The sequence below is a fragment of the Synchiropus splendidus genome, chromosome 18 (assembly GCF_027744825.2).
Source record: "Synchiropus splendidus isolate RoL2022-P1 chromosome 18, RoL_Sspl_1.0, whole genome shotgun sequence".
Lineage (NCBI taxonomy): Eukaryota > Metazoa > Chordata > Actinopteri > Syngnathiformes > Callionymidae > Synchiropus > Synchiropus splendidus.
In genome coordinates this window covers 14,746,844-14,763,127 of record NC_071351.1, presented here as the reverse complement: position 1 = coordinate 14,763,127, position 16,284 = coordinate 14,746,844, and the positions used below count along the sequence as shown (strand labels likewise).

The 16,284-nt window shown below is 43.2% G+C and overlaps 1 protein-coding gene across 2 annotated transcripts; it reads right to left on the bottom strand.

Annotated features, from left to right (window-relative positions):
- Nucleotides 1-897: 897 nt before the first annotated feature.
- Nucleotides 898-10,878, bottom strand: LOC128749741 (EMILIN-3). 2 transcript variants are annotated; one of them, XM_053849626.1, is made up of 6 exons: nucleotides 10,336-10,878; nucleotides 4,329-4,451; nucleotides 3,505-3,788; nucleotides 3,088-3,434; nucleotides 2,668-3,018; nucleotides 898-2,604 (listed from the first exon to the last, which is right to left on the bottom strand). In XM_053849626.1, exons 1-6 carry the CDS (start codon nucleotides 10,518-10,520, stop codon nucleotides 1,507-1,509), a joined length of 2,388 nt encoding a protein of 795 aa, XP_053705601.1. In that variant the 5' UTR covers nucleotides 10,521-10,878; the 3' UTR covers nucleotides 898-1,506. The 2 variants fall into 2 exon arrangements, with proteins under 2 accessions (XP_053705601.1, XP_053705602.1); XM_053849627.1 differs by lacking the exon at nucleotides 2,668-3,018.
- Between the last annotated feature and the right edge of the window lie 5,406 nt (nucleotides 10,879-16,284).

Here is a 16,284-nt window from a genome sequence, read left to right as displayed (position 1 = left end):
CTGGAAGGAGCTGGTCCTGATAAGAGGCACCTGGGTCCGGACTGGGGGTGCATGCTTTGTCATCGTTGCCATGGTTACAAGGGAACCAGCGACCGGGACTGGCGTCAACGACTGAGTACCAATCGGATGAGTACGGCGCCCATGTAGAGAAACTTGTGTAGAAGACAGAAGGGTCAAGGCCTCAGATAGTTTTTATGTCGCTCTACGGGACTACTGCTAAGGCTAAGTCAGGCGTAGTTGCTGACCCAGAATTCTGCTTTTGTATCAGACTAATCTATCAGGGAATACATTTCTTGGATATAACTTGTTGGATTCTAGATGGTCATACTCACGAGTATACAAACATACATGGGAGGTGTAATTCCAACAGAATTCACATGCAAATGCATCATCTGGACAAATATTGATTGTGCAACAGTTTGTTTTTTATGATTTGTATCTGAATTACAGTCCGCCAACTGTTTTGTATGTTGTAAGCACTCTGTCTTTGTCATATTTACCGCTTTTATTGAATACATTTAAATAAATAATTTGAATATATTTTTAATTCATTTGTTAATTCAATGTTGTAAATTAAACGAGTGCTTCTGTAGGTTTTTTTATATTTTCCACTTCCCCCCTTGCTTTGTTTTCAATTGTTTATGCAATTCCAGAGACATAATATATCGATAGAAATAGACACATTTAAATTTGACAAGATTGCTATTATTTAATTAGATTCAATTTTTGAAAACTTTATTTTTTCAACGAATCCTTCGACATTCTTTGGCTGATTAAGATGATCTGATAAAATAAAGATCCTCCTAAATGTCAAAAATACCACACACAGTATTTCAGTGGATAAAAAAAAATGAATACACACAACACATTTTTTAGATTTTATTTCTTGTTCCTCTACCATGACATTTCATATGTTGCCACTGCCCCCCAATGATGCGTTTTGGTATTGCTCTTCAACCTGAAATAACGCCAATGTAACAAGAAACAGTCACCAAAGCTGAAATACAAAACATTCCGGAACACGCACACACACACAGAGGACTCCAAAAACAAATTAGCACCAAGTTGATGTACAGTATTCTGAAAAAGAGCAATGACCACAGTTAGAATGACGATGATGTGATGTGCTTGTTCTTGTAAACCCGTAGCAGCGCGTAAAGTCCTTCTTTTGTGTCGTTTTGTGCACAAATATTTGCAGTAATACGAATCCTTACAAAGCATCATATAAGTTAAAATCGTTACTAACCAAACACAAATGCCCGATACCATAAAGTCTTGAAAGGAAATATTGGCCAGCTATACAACCACAGGACAGTTTGCGCACTGTGTCCGCTCCACTGCACAGCCACTACAGGCACTGAAGGTAGTGGGAGGCGTCTTGCAGCTGACTTCCAGCGTTTCAGTTATTCTGTCTCTGCAGATGGTGTTTGAAGGACATGACGCAGTGGAAGTCATTTCCACCGGACCCACAGGGTTCTCGTATCTGTAGCGCACAGGCTACTGGTCTTATTTTTGGTTTTCTCCCTCCGCCGTCGCTTCTATTAGCTTCACAGCGTTGGTGCCGTTTACCTGTCTCAGGTAAGTGTCAGAATGTCTTTCAAGCTCGGCTCTGATTCGCTCTAGCTGCTCGGCAAGCTCCCCCAAGCTGCTGCACTGACCTTCCACCTGGGTCACCCTGCTATCCACGGCCTTCACTTCTTTCTGGACCTCTATGGCTGTGCTGTGACAGCCGTGAAGCTCCCCTGCCAATCGCTTCTTCAAAGCTGCCAGCTCCCCCTTCAGCTGGGCCAGTCGTCTCTCCCCCGCCCCAAGTAGAGAGGCTTGCCGCCCAACGAGTTTGGTGATCCCTTGCACCTGATTGACAAGTTGGTTCTCTCTCTGCTCCCAGGTCGAATTCACATGACCCACTTCACTTGCTATATAGCTAATGGAGTCCTTAAGCCCCTTCAGAGTGCGGTTGACTGAGTTGATGTTGACCTTCAGCAGGGTGATCTCACCATAGACTGAACCCTCGGAGTCCTCCTGGGCAATTCGGAAGAGGAGGTTCTGCAAAGTGTTATTCAAATAGTCCAGCTGGTTAGATTGCGTGTCTAATCGGTCGGCCATCTTTTTCTCCATTTCTCCGCACTCCTCTTCCACTTCAGTGTTTGTCACACCCCCGACTGACGGAGTGGACGGAATACAAGAAGACGTGCAGAGCAGTTCCAGGTCAACCAACTGCTTCTCTATACGGGCCATGTCTCCTTCAAACTTTCTCCTCATGGACTCCATGTCCGTCTCCAGCGCAGGGACCACTTTACCTTCTAACAACGCAGGTGCAGTGGCGTTACTCAGCTCCTCCACCGCCACAAACACCCGCTCCTCCAGGGTTTTTAGCTTGTCTTCCAGGAGGTTCTTGAAGCCATCCAAGCCACCAGGTATCCCAGCCATAGACCCTCCTTGGGTAGAATTAAAGTGGCTCACAACATCCAACAGACGCGTTTCAATCATCGATTCCACATGAACGCTTTGGTCCATCAGTGACGTTTGGAGTTGTAGCTGAGAGTCAGTGAGACCTTTCACGGATTCTTCCAACAGCAGGACGCGCTGCGACAGAGAGTTCACCTGCAGGAAAAAGAATGCAATTTCAGACCCTTAAAGTTACGATGAAGATCATTAAATCCCAACCTGTCCACAACAGCTTTCCGTAAGAGTAAGTCCCTGGATCTGAGCTTGTAGAGTGCCCAACTCCTGTCGCAGGCCGGTCTCTCTTCCATCCAGAGACTGTTGCATCTGCTCCTGGCCATCCATATGCTCCCTGTGACACTGCTTTTGCACTGCACCGATCTTTTCATCGCACTGGTTCTCAAGTCCCGTCAGCCGGCGTTCAAAACCATCTAGAATTTCAGCCTTGACACCCGCAAGTTTGGCATCCAAGAGTTCAACCACTTGAGGAGCGGTGGCAGGACCCGGGATGGGTCGTCCTCTTGCTCCTTCCAACAGCCCCTTCAGTTGCCCGTCGTGACCCAATACCATTCCCTTTCATATAAAATAAAAAAAAAAAAAGATAAAGATGTTTGAAAAGAACAAACAGGAATAATTCCATACCTGAATTTCCTCAATGATGTGAGTTTTGGCTCGCAGTTCATCTCTGACCTCTGTAACCCTTCCAGCAAGGTCGCCAAATCCATTAAAAGTCTCCCCTCCATCCAGGCCATCTGGGGTTCCATCGGGGAGGGAGCCGAAGCCTACCGAGGAGTCTGGGTTTCTCGGAGCCACGGGCAGCAAGGACACCAGTAGCTTGTTTGTGTCTTCCCGAAGAGTTGTGCGCAGTCGTTCCTCCAAACCAGCCACCACTCCATTTAGAGTATCAAGTCCCTGTGTGAGTCGACGAAGGTCCTCCTCCATACGGTCTAAACGCTCACCGGTTACCCCCGAGATTCCAAATTTGCTTTCTGCATCAAGGAGGAATAGAAGAAATACTTAAAATGTCAAACAAGCTCTCACCGACGTCTGGTCTCTCACCTCCACTGGGCAACTCCCCTATTGGAATAGGCCGACTTGGACCTGGTTCCAACTGACCCTCCCCGGGCTTCTGATCGACAGGAGGTTTAGGACCATGAGGAAATCCTTTGATCCCAGGGCGATGTGGCAAAGCAGCTCCCTTAAAAGGTGGCATCACAACATCAGGCTGTGATGTTGGGCCATCAAAGCAGTTGTCTCCAGAGTAGCCTGGGCAGCACCTCCACTCCAGCTCCGTCACTGTTTTATACCCAATCTTGTACTTTGGCTTGTAGAACGTCCTGTACCTTGAAAAACACACCACAGAAGCTGTAATCTTCTTATAATCAAAGCCTTTGTTTTAACCAGCCCTAAGCCTGACAATGGAGGTGTGGAGCAAAACTAAAAGGATAAAGATGCTCACGGTGGGATTAACACAGATTAGAGGGAGATTTGGAGATTAGGATGATGAGACGTGTGAATGAGGAGGCATCACAGGAATTGATCATGTTTGCTCAACTTCACATTTAGAGCATGCGATTCCTCACATGACCACAAGAGGGACACCGTGATCTAAGCATGCACATGCACGCCCAATTTGATTTGTGACAAGGTGAAAGTAAAAGTGCCTAGGGAAGAACGAGGCCCGGATTGAAGAACCTCAACATGATAGGACTCCTGAGTCAGGGTCGAATGGGGATAGATTACACGTTCTCTGCCAATAGCCATATGGAGTAAATGGACATGTCACGGTTTTGGAAGTTCATGATGCATACGATCCAAAACATCCTGAACCTCCACACTTTTCTGGCTGCCGAACTTCATTCCCAAGATCTCGTGAAACTTACAGGACAACAGGACACTTTTGACCCCAGATGCACTTGGTGGTGTACTCGGCCTTCACGTAGGTCGACACTCCGTCCTGCATGGTGCATGTGATGTTCTTCTGGACAACGTAGGCACAATGGTTTCTGGAAAAAATATTTAACCGTCAGTTTGCTTCAAGAAGGTTCACCTGAGGTCATGTTTGCTTGGGCAAAGTAAGCGTCCTTGTAAATCAACTTGAGCAATTGATTGACATAAAAAGCAAAGGACATTTCCAAAACAAAGTTTGATAATGAGTGAGCAAATCAGTAAGAATGATGAGGCATGGCGTTCCAGACATCCTTGACATCTGGGTGGACACAACTGGAACAGGCTCAACGTTAACCGAATGTCTTTACATCACTTGTCTGGGATGAGCTGAAAGCCTCCAACTGTGTACCTATAAACATCTGTATTCTATTGCGCCGAGAGCGGTGAAGACGTTCCAAAGAGTGCGTGGGTAAAGCACTCATGCACCTGGAACACAGCCAAATGTAGCTCTCTTCTGGTAAGTGCTGATGATACAGCGTCATCACTTGTCTGCATTTGCAAGTGATGACTTCATGTTGCGTCATTGCTGTTTACTGAGGATCTCTGGAGCTTAGCTTGATGCTCAGATAAGACAGTCGGGAAAGTCATCGAATTGTCACTTGCCTGGGAACCATTTGGTTGGACAAACCTGTGAGTATAACTCCTCCTGATCATCATCTAACCACCATCATGGACCCACTTTTTGCCAAGGGCTCTGAAAGATCACAAGCTCCCAGTGCAACACAGGAAACAGTCTGCTCTCTGTATGTGATGAGGAAGCATTTCTCTCATTCAGTAGGGAGTGTTTAGCGTTGCTGCAGCTGTTTAAAAGGAGATGGAGATTGAGGTCTGGAAATGAACAGGTCCGGAGAGCTTACAGACGCCTTTCAAAATTGGTGTGAATAAATGGAACCACTGCTTTCTGCAATCCCTGACTGACTCGTGCATGTTTTGATGAGGAAGTGTGTGTCATCGTGGAGGCGGAGAGATAGATTTTCCTGAAGGAAGAAATGCACTCCGATGTTGTATACATTTGGCCTGGATAGGTGTACGGACCATGTGACACCTTCAAACAGTCGTAATTCCTTCGAGAAAATTGGAGACATTGCTTTGTTAAGGTGTTCTTGTCGCACACAAGCATTTGTATATCAATAGCTAGGATGTATGACTTCCTATTTTTTTGGGGTGGGTTATGGAAGTTGTTAAGCAGCTTGTCGTGTCGATGGATAAAAATAATAATTGGAACAGGCTTTATTCGGCTCATGTTTGAGCAGTTGAGGATGCTCAAAACCCTCTGGATTATATGTGCTTATACGGTCCGTGTACATTATTGCATGAGAAGAAGTCATGCCAAAACATATCTTTATAAAGCACATTTATACTTATAAGCATGGAGCTCAAGTCCAATATGAACATTCCCACACATCCAACTTTTCATTTCCATGAATCAACTTGGGGGGAAAAGTGCAGCTTTATTATGTCAGCTGAGTGCCACTGGGTGGCTGAAAACTGGGGTTGGTTTGGAATGTGAGTCAAGTAAAGGCGCCAACAAGATGCTTTTTTGTGTGGGAAATGAACCTGATCACTGTGATCTAATATGATAGTAATACCACATCAACCCAAGGCTGAGATTTATTTTCACTGTAGCGCTTCACTGTGTTCCTGTCCCGACCACACACACAGTATTAGGAGGGTTTCAATAGTGTTAAATAAACATTGCAGTTCTTCGATGAAAGGAATCTGGGAACTCTTGCACTCATGGCTCTGTTTGACTTTTTTTACAAACTAGAAAGATCTAGTTTTCAAATCTGGATTTGGCTGCAAATGATCGCAAAAGGTTTTTGTCCAGTCTACGTGTCAGCGCTTTACCCACTTTAATTCGTCCCTCATGAGGTCAGCGTTAATCTCTGGAGGTGATTATGTGGAAATATTCCATTGTTTTGTGTTCTAAATTGCTGCTTTCTTTTTTTGGAGTTTTTGAATATTGAATTTTGAATTTTATAGTCCTTAAATAAAGGTAAAATATAAAATATAAATAATATAGGTAATAAAGGTAAAAAAAAATATATATATATATATATATATATATATTTGGGTTTTGTTTTGTTTTTTTTCTTCTCCTTTCTATTCCCATACTTGTTTAATAATCAAACATTTTTAGTTGTTTGACTTTTTGTATGTCTAAAGGTCCTTCATTTTCTTCTTTTTTGTCCAAATTTCATATCTATGTTTTAAGTTTCCATTGTCAGTATTTGAGTTAACATCGAGTCAATATTCAATTTAATTCAGAGTCTCCCCTAGAATGTATTTTCCTGCCTCAACAACTAGACATCTCTTTGAACCTCCCATGCTCATTCCACAAGTGTGATAAAACTGCCCCTCCCACTCACATGCGACCTTCCACTTTCCACCCCAATCAATATCAAAACACCCCTCCTGTTGCCAAGAGTGGAAACCCACATTTACCAGTCCCCATCCTAACCTACTTTTTTCCTAGTGTTTTTTTTTCTACTGCAGGTCTGTTCACACTGTAAATATTTCCAGTGTAGTATTACAGATCCTAAATCGCTTTGGAGCCTCCCAGGGGAAGAGCAGAATTCCCATCTCAGATTCTCACATGCAGTTTTTTTTCCCTCAAAATATTATTGCTGCTGGATCTCCACCCTTCACTTGGCCCACAAAAACACACCTTTCTATCACTTCCTTTTTTCTTTCTGATGCTCTGCTTTATCTCATTTATTTATCTTGGCTTACTGTGTTGCTTCATCACACCTCCAGCGCTGAAACCTGCCACTTTCTCCGCTGTTGCTGGGATTGTTTTGACAATGTGGCAACGAAAGTCTGACCCTCCTCATTAGAAACAGCCTTCTCACCTGCAGAGTTCCTGACCGTTTGAACTCGGGTCGCTGCAGCTTCTGATAGATTTATGGCTTGACAGGGCCAAACAGAAAACCATGAAATGTAAAAACAGCACCTTTACTAACCACTTAAGCAGCAACGCCTCTGTTCAAAGGTTTTAGTTTCCTCTAGCTCCATAAACGAAACCATCTTCCTGTCCAGCCAGTTGACGGCAGACTCATGTCATGTAAGAATGTGGGATGTGGGATACAGTATGTTTCAATGACGCCCACCGACAGTCTAACATTCAGTGTTGCACCTAATACCTGAAATCCTCTCGATACTTGTTAGACAGAAATAAAGCATGACTGGACTCCATACAATTTCTCTTTGCAATTCTTTGGGCTCACCAAACTTGCTGGAGTTCAAATGTCTTTGTCCAAGGGCAACCAGTGGGCATGTGTGTCACCGCCAAAGCTTGTCGCGTTATAATCGGCAACAGCTGAGCCGCGATGAAAATAAAAGTTGAGTTCAAGGATGAGCGTAATTGTCTATTAACAACTCGCTGTTAATGTCAGCACGACCCAGCTGCTGTCATAGAAGCGCAAGGTGGTTGCTTATATAGACCAGTTTTTCCTGGCATGGCTTCGAACTGTCTAAAATGTCATACATTTTAGCTAAATTGTGATACAAAATTCTTAAATACTAAAAATGAAAGTAGTAATTTGGTCAGTACTAATGCTCACCTGACAAAATAAAATCTTCATGTCATTTCATGACATATTTTCCCCACTGAACAGGCCACTTTCGGTGACCCCTGGCAGGACACCGGCTCTTTTCAAGACCTCTGCTGGACACTCAAGAAGAACTTACAACAGCGACCCGTAACCTTTGACCTCTGCCAACACCAGGACCTTTCCCCTTTGATCCCTGTCTAATAAATTATTGTAAGCACGTCAGTCGAATGTGAGAGTTGTTGACAAGGAGCAGTGGTGCGTGCCAATTTGACACATTCAGCACCTTCCACTTGAGTGTTTGCATGCAGCCATTTTCTTTGCCATGTTTCAGACAAACGTGTCATGATTGTGAATGACTGACCAAATCCAAACCATCAAGTGTGACACATCGACCTCATGCTTGTCTCCTCCAGTGACAGGCGGGTCCAAGCGTTGTCACAGTCTGTGAAGGAAGGGTCGTATTTCTTCTCTGCAGAAAAGTGACTGCATTGAATGGGAGGAATGGCTGTGAAATTAAATCATGTTACGGTGCCAAAACGCAGATAATAATTCTATGTGATGACCGAGGGTCTGTAGCGCATCAACAGCTGAGTATTTGGGTCTATGTGGTCCGTTGGGCAGGGGGGGTTGAAGGCTGGGCATTAACAAGCTGTAGGCACTCATGAGTGACGCAGCGAACAACAGGAACAAAGAGTACAGTTTGGAGACGTGATGCAGAAATGCACTTTCACACAGTGACAAGTCGCAGCACGTGTTATTATTCCCTTGACCAGTAGAGCCAACAACTGAGCTCATATATCACTGGTGGTGGTCCACTACTATTATGTGCCCCTTGAGAGCCACTGATTCTGAGTCAGAGTCTGACACTGAACTCTGTGTACCCACTGTAAGTTCAGCTCAAATCAAATGATAACAGAAGACAATTCCTAAAACTGCACGCAAGCCTGTGGACAATGTTGATGATTCCAAGTCATATAGCAGCGACACACTTGACTCTTCACGGACCACTGAGTCAACCTAACTAAAGCTAATAGTGAGATGTGCGTGGGGCTGGGATTATTTAAAGCCAAATAAAGTTGAGGTCAGCAAAATTTTATCGCATTTCTGGATGGCAGCTACAGTGTCCAAAGAGAAACCAGCAGGTTGCCCTTTAGGCGTCCACTTGCTTCACTTGAGAACACATCTGGTTTGGTGACCTACAGCCCTGAAGTGGCAGTCATATAGAAACCTTGATCATACTGTGATAAATTCCTCACTGACACTTTGCAATTAGAGGGTGAATGGAGATATTTAGGAATGGGTTTGGCCAATAAAATAATGAGGGGAAGTTGATGGGGTCTTTCTTGTGAACAACTAGTTTACTAGTGTGGACTGTTAAGTGAAAATTGATGTATTGTTTTAGACTTATTTTCCTTAATTTACCACATTTAATTTCATTACAGACCCTTGTTTTCACCTTTTCCCTTGTCTCTTTAGTTTATTTTCATCATTCTGAAGATCAATTTTGGAAAAATCATCGGCAAAATTGATTCGCTTTTAAGTCACAGACCAGAGAATGAAGGCTGGTGGAGCCGGGGTGATCAACAGTAGTCTGTGGCAGCTTGAGTGGAGCAGCAGGTAGCTAAGGAGCTGTCCAAAATCATAACACTTCTAAAAGTTAGCCAAGCAAAAGAGACAGAAGCCTGTAAACCCTGCAAGCCAAACTGATGTTCTATCTCAGTCCGGGTTAGCCATGTACATCCATGCTTTGATTTCACTTCCAGATTCATGACTTAAAAGGTTGTTATTTTCTCTGCTGGCCCATGTGGTTTTGCTGCCCCGAGAGTATCCGACTTACATGACAGATTGTTGATGAGAAACACAACATTCTTCACTTTATCATGTATATACGAGAGGAATGACGTGAAATGAAAATATCCTGTCAAATTGAATCAAACTCCAGCAGATAAGAATGCTGTTGCTTATGCATTGATAAGGTTTCGTCCAACCACTCCCTCCAGTTCCAAGTCGTACAAGTGTACAACCCCTGACAGAAGTCACCAACATGTGGATCAATAACCCTATCATCAACTCCCTGCGCTCAGGCTTAAAGACCATAATTATTTCTTTGTTTTCACTACGGATTGTTTCTACAGGCTGATAATATTTATCCATGGCCACAGATGGTTTTAGGTGTGAACCACAGAAAGAGCTGATGGTGAGTAAGGCAGAAAGCGAGAGTCCAGTCCAGGATCTATTACAGAGTTGATGCTATAACTGAAACCACATTTCTGCTGGTGACATGAGCTGCTTCTCGGGGGAAATTCAAATTTAGGTGGACCCTGCTGGCAATATCCGTCCCTCCCGCTACTGAGAGACATGCATGTGACCAAAACAGAGCACTTACTTGTGGCGGGTCATTGGCTTGTTTGGCGTGAGCTGAGGGTTGAGTCCAGCCTTGTACATGTTGTATCTGTTTCCAAAGAAAGGGTTGATGTGACCCACATGACCTCCATAGTAAGTCCCTTTGCTGTCCACGAGAGAAAGCAACACTCCAAGCAAGAGTGAGAAGATGAGACACATTGTGGTCATTGTTGACAGTTCAATTTCTGGAAAAAAAAAAGTGCACAGTCCAGTCGCAGGTTCCTCAAAGTGTAAGTTCCTCAGCACATGTGCAGTCTTGTCTTGTCAGTGGGCCCTGAAGCAGGCATGAACTCTGCAGGGCTGTAGCATCAGCAGCATCTTTTTTTCCTGTGTGCCCTTCTGGTTGCACACTCAGAGAAGATTGGACCAAGGGGAGAGGAGGCTAGTAAGACTAGTAAGAGGGAGGGGAAAAAAGGGTAACAACACGAAGGTGTGCTGGAGGAGGGGAGAGAGGGGAGAGAGGGAAGGGGGTAGATGAGAGAAGAGAGATCTCTGGAAGTTGGAGCTCCATGCACTCACAGAATGACTGTCCTCTGCGCTTTGCATGAGTGAGGGTGTGTGTGTGCAAGTATCTGAAGGGGGCAGGCAGACGGCCAGTATTTGCATAGCCCACCCCAACTCAAACGGGGTAGAAAGAGGGAGGACTGCTAATATGATTAAAGACTTTTCCTTTTCTCTCTCTTTCCCTTACACTCTGTGAATAAACAAGAGAAAGTCTCAGGCTCAACTTTTTTTTCTTCTTCATCTCCCTTCTCCATCAGCTTCAGGAGCAGCTGTACATCGGTGTGTGTGTCAGTATGTGGGCTGCGGCCAGCTCGGACACCACAGGGTTGGACACAATGGACCTCCTCCTTGCTTCGCTGTGGTCACTCATTAAAAATCGGAGCCACAGCTTCGTCTGCGATAAACACCCGCATTCCCCCACCTCTTCCCCCGCTGCGCCCCAATGCATGTGGCTTTTGAAATATCTGGTGGCATAAAGACTGATGAAATTCCCGCCTGATGCCAATGATGCACTGTAGGCAGATTCTTGAAGTCGAGGTGCCATACTCATTCGCATGGTTTAAATATTCATGGTGAATATCTTACGAGCAATACTGCTTCGACACAAACACAAAACCTTCCGATGCAGTTGTTTTTCCGACGTGTGCCATCTTCAGTCTGCACTGGCTGCATCTCTGTGGAGTCAAATTATTATCCCATATTATTTTTGGAATCTATCTTGATCGGTCATGAAACTGACATGCAGCTTTGGCAAACCATATCCACATCAAGCTCTCATGGGCCTTAAGTTTGACAAGTGTTGTTCAAAGTTTAAAAGGCCTATGTGGCGACAATCGCATCACTGTTACAAAAACATATGCTTATCAGAAAAGGAGAGGCGATAGGTGATTTATAACTCCAGTGACCTGGGTTGTAATCCCACTCTAGCACTGTTACAGATTACAGATGTGCTCAATGGAAATCTGAGTTTTTAGGGTTACTTTTAAATGTGCTCAACATACAGCAGCAGAAGAAAAGTACCGTCTCCATTTTACATCTTGAACTTCTATGGAGAATGGAAGGATTCTAAGAGAGTGCCAAATTCCATGTATAAGGGAAAAAAAATGACATAAAATTTAATTGTTATTTTTATGCTACTCTGCAATAGAATGTATATGATGTGGTAGTTTTTCTGGCTCTCGTGCTGTGCAATAATACCAACCAGATTTACTGCAAATAGAGCAAACCAATGTTTTTCTCTTAATATATAGCAGCTTATAATATAATAAATGAGACGCTGGGAGAAAGATCATGCGGTTGCCATATGAACTAATGAATCCGAAAGTGGGGTGCAAACATGGTAAACCCACGCATGAGAATAAGACGCCTTGCAATCGCTGCACACCAAAACACACGAGACTTAAGTTGTTTAGTGTGCTGAAAATCACTTTAGAATAAAATCTAAGAAAACACATTTGGATCACAGAAGAAAAAAGGTCAATTCGTGCTAAACCAAAGAGCAAATATTCAGAGTTACTTAAATATCAAGAGCTGCATTTCAATGTCAACAGCATCCTCAACATCTGCACCACTTCCAAGTCACACTGGACTACCAAGGCAAGGGCTGAACTTTTGGCTGTACTCCAAAGACGAGACACTCAAATATTTTAATCCCCATAATTCCAGGCTGACAGTGATGAGATGATTCCAAGTTTTATACATTTTAATTATAATAATTTGTCATTGTGCTCATGCCTGATGCAGTTTCCATTGAGCTCTCCCAGTCCAAGTGATCAATTTGGAGCCTCTGAGCTTATCTATGAAGTGATAGAGACGTCCTTCTCTCCACTCCTGCAGTGTCCTGGGAGAACATTGGAGTGTCCTACTGGCAAAAGGAGACAGCTTCGGAGACTAAACTCAGTTCAAAGGTGAGAGGGGAAGATGCTTTTTGGTGCAGCTCTTAGAAGCCGAAACAGAGATCCCATACAGGGTCTTTTGTCCCCTGTCCCACCTGGTCTTTCTGAACTGCAGTGAATGATACAGCGAGCTTGGAAAGCTGTGTGATTGAGGTGAAGGCCAGTCGGACTAAGCCATGCACGATGAACAATCCGAACAATGGGAGCGTTTGAAGTTACCTCCTTGTTTGCACAGTCGGTTTACAGAATCCCTGTCACCAGAGTGTCTGTTTACACGCCCTATTGACTCTTCATTTACAGACCATTGTGAAAGAAAACACACAGCTTCATGCCACATCACAAGAAGCGCAGCTCTCCAGTACATCCCAGCAACGTGTCATCAGGATGATAAGGGAATAAAGAATGTCGAAAAAGTAATGGCTGGGGAAAGTATTTATGAGTTATGCTCTCGGGTTCTTTCATCCTGGTCCATGGTATGTATCAGAGTGTGCGGCAACTTTTCCCCAGAACAGTCGCTTTCCGCAAGATTTTGGGAACTATCTCAGACATAGACAATGTGAGAGGGTGTTTAGCTTCCAGCGGAATGCTCATCTGACTTTTCAACATCAGCAGGACAGTGAAGAGGAAATTATTTTTACGTTATGACAATTCTGGCAGGAAGCACTGTTTTCTTAGTGAAATGATTGGCACAATTTAATACAGATGTCTATCGCTGCATGTTGTCCAGATGTGTGGACAGGAAAAAAGCATATCCAAGAGGATCATATTAGCTAAATCAATGGATGAGTTATCCTGCCAATTCTTATGGAATGAGTGAATAATTTCGAGTGCATTAGGGTGAATAATTAATTACCGACACAAACTGGCGTCTCTTCAGTGTTTTCTCTGCTACATCTGTGAGCACTTTCAGGTCTTATCTGGTTTTCTTTCCATAGAATGAACAGACACCTGGATACTATTCAATTCAAATATTTAAAATTCAGGGGTCTCCAAAACTATCATAATTTTTTACTATTTCTGTCCAGCGGCGCGAGACAGAAGTTCTCAGTTCTGTAAACTTGAGAAGAGCAGACATTTCTAATGCAACCTTACAATGGGCCAAAATTTCTAACACAACATACATAGTCTGCTGTAGGTGGCAGTTTTTGAGAGGGTGGATTATTGAAGGCTAGTTATGTTTCATTCATTTTATTTTATTATAAAATTAATTATTATTATTTCAAAGGGGTTAATCTGGTCTTCCTGGATTTTGTCTGCCATTATGTCTTGTCAAGTTTTGTCATGTCCTCATGTCAAGTAAAGTCTCGTCGAGTCCTGTATCATCTAGTCAAACCACTGTCTTGTCTGGTGCCATCAAGTCAAGTATCAACAGAAAGTCAAGTAACTGTCTGGTCAGGTCCTGTCTCATCTAGTCAAGTCATCATCTCGTCTTGCCCTGTCTTCACGTCAAGTTAAGTAATCGCCAAGTCCCGTCCTGTCTGGTCACCGTCAAATCATCGTCTTGTCAAGTTAAGCCAAGTCTCGTCTAGCCTTCATATCAAGTCCTCGCCAGGTCAAGGTCAAATCTTTTCTTAGTCTGGTTTTGACCTTGTCCTCCTGTGGTTTCCCCTAAAGGTTCATGTTTGGATTAAACACAGTGGTTAAAATTCGATCCTGCTCTGTCTCCCGCATCTGAGTCCCAATCCTTGTGACATTGTGAAGTTTAGAAAAAGGCTTCTCTATGTTTCATAACACATATAATTGTCCTCCACAACAGATACAGTCTGGTTTTGTTCTTGAATTGTAAACATTCTGCTCACCCATCTTTCATGCAAGTCCCATTGAACTGCATCATTTTTCTTCAGATATATTCTTCATTTCTTACTTCATTATTCCTTACAGAACACATTTTTATTAGATTTACTCAACGGGCCACAGACAAGGATGGATAGGTTTCACTTGGGTAACATCAGCTGTTGAGGAATGAGTGGGATACTTGATCCCAATTGTCAAGACACATCATAAGTTTGAAGGAGACAGACAGCACTACTATATCTGCCACAGATGGACATAATATAAAAAAGCAGATCGCAAAATACATAGTCAAAATTATATCAGTTCAACCTAGACCCAGTCCAGACTGGAAATGCACTTAATATTATTGGAGGAAATGGATTTTTCAAGAGAAAAAGAAAAATGAGATATTGATGAAAGCCATTCAATTCGTTGTCTGCTGTCAGGGAATGTGATTTACAAGCCAAACATTGTCAATAACTTGCTCCAGTAACCTTATTTAAAACCTGGCATTATCTCTCAAGAATGCTCCCTCAGCTTAGCAGCATCCATAATGCATGACTTGAAAACCATTTATGTTCAAGCAAAGTGAGGCCTTTGTTTTCCAACGTCGCAAGAAGCTTTCCAGGGAGCAGCAACAAGGAAAAGAAGATGAGCTCCAGCCAGGAATTGATTTGTGACACGAGAACATAGACAAGGAGGTTGATTTTTTTTAATGGGTCTGATATCTGTTGGTTCTTTGGTGAATTATCAGCTTTTGATGGTGGAGACAGACATAAAAGCCTGGAAATACAAGCTGGAATTTTACAGATGTAATTAGATTGTCAAAAACAAAAAAGCGGCTGAGCAGTTTCTCTCTTGTGTAGACAACAAATGGTAAGCAAAAGCGATAGCTGCACTTATAGTAACACTGACAACTGACAGTGAATGATATGTTATGGACTTTCAAGTCTTTTGCCTCTTGCAAATTTTAGAGAAAGGAGCAACTCAGTGGTTTCTCCTGGCCTGCGTATTCGAATCTAGATGGTCAAACCTGATTGAACTAAGACTGCTTTTCCACAAGATACAAAAATATACATCTAAATTCACCAGACCAGACTCAAAGTGAGTTGCCATAGCTATGTTTGTACCAAAGTCCAGTTTCAAGAAAAGTGAACATTGAAAATTACTCCAGTGATTTTTATTTTGCACCTGAAAGCAGCTGTTGTCGATTCAGCCACTTCAGAGCCTCAAAACAAGCACAAGCAGAGGGTTTTCAGGGGGGTCAGAGGGGCTTTCCTGCAATGGAAACGGCCTCTTTCCTGACAATGAGAAGTGGAGGATATGAACTCATAAAGATGTATGGGAATGGAGTGGCATTTTGGAGTGTACACACTAGTGTGCCATAGTCACTTTTTCCACAGGTCTCAGCTACCACTCAAGTTCCTTATGCCGTTGTCACTTTGCGTCAGGTACGTGCCATTGTTTACTGTCTCCCAATTTTGTGACCAAGAGAATGCCTTCAGGGACAAGAGCTTGGGGATACAACTGGGGTCAGCCATGAAACCAGTGCTGGACATTGAAGTCACATAGTTTTGGCATGGGTCTGTCAAACAAAAAAAACAACTCATAGTCAAGATGATAGTTAAGTGTTTTTTGGGAAATGTTCATCATGGAAAAGGATTAGGTTTATGTCTTTACATTTTGGTGGTTTTGAAGCTCCATCAGGTTCCTGGATGATTTTCATTTGTATGGCAAAGAAAAAAAGCAAAAAGGTGGGT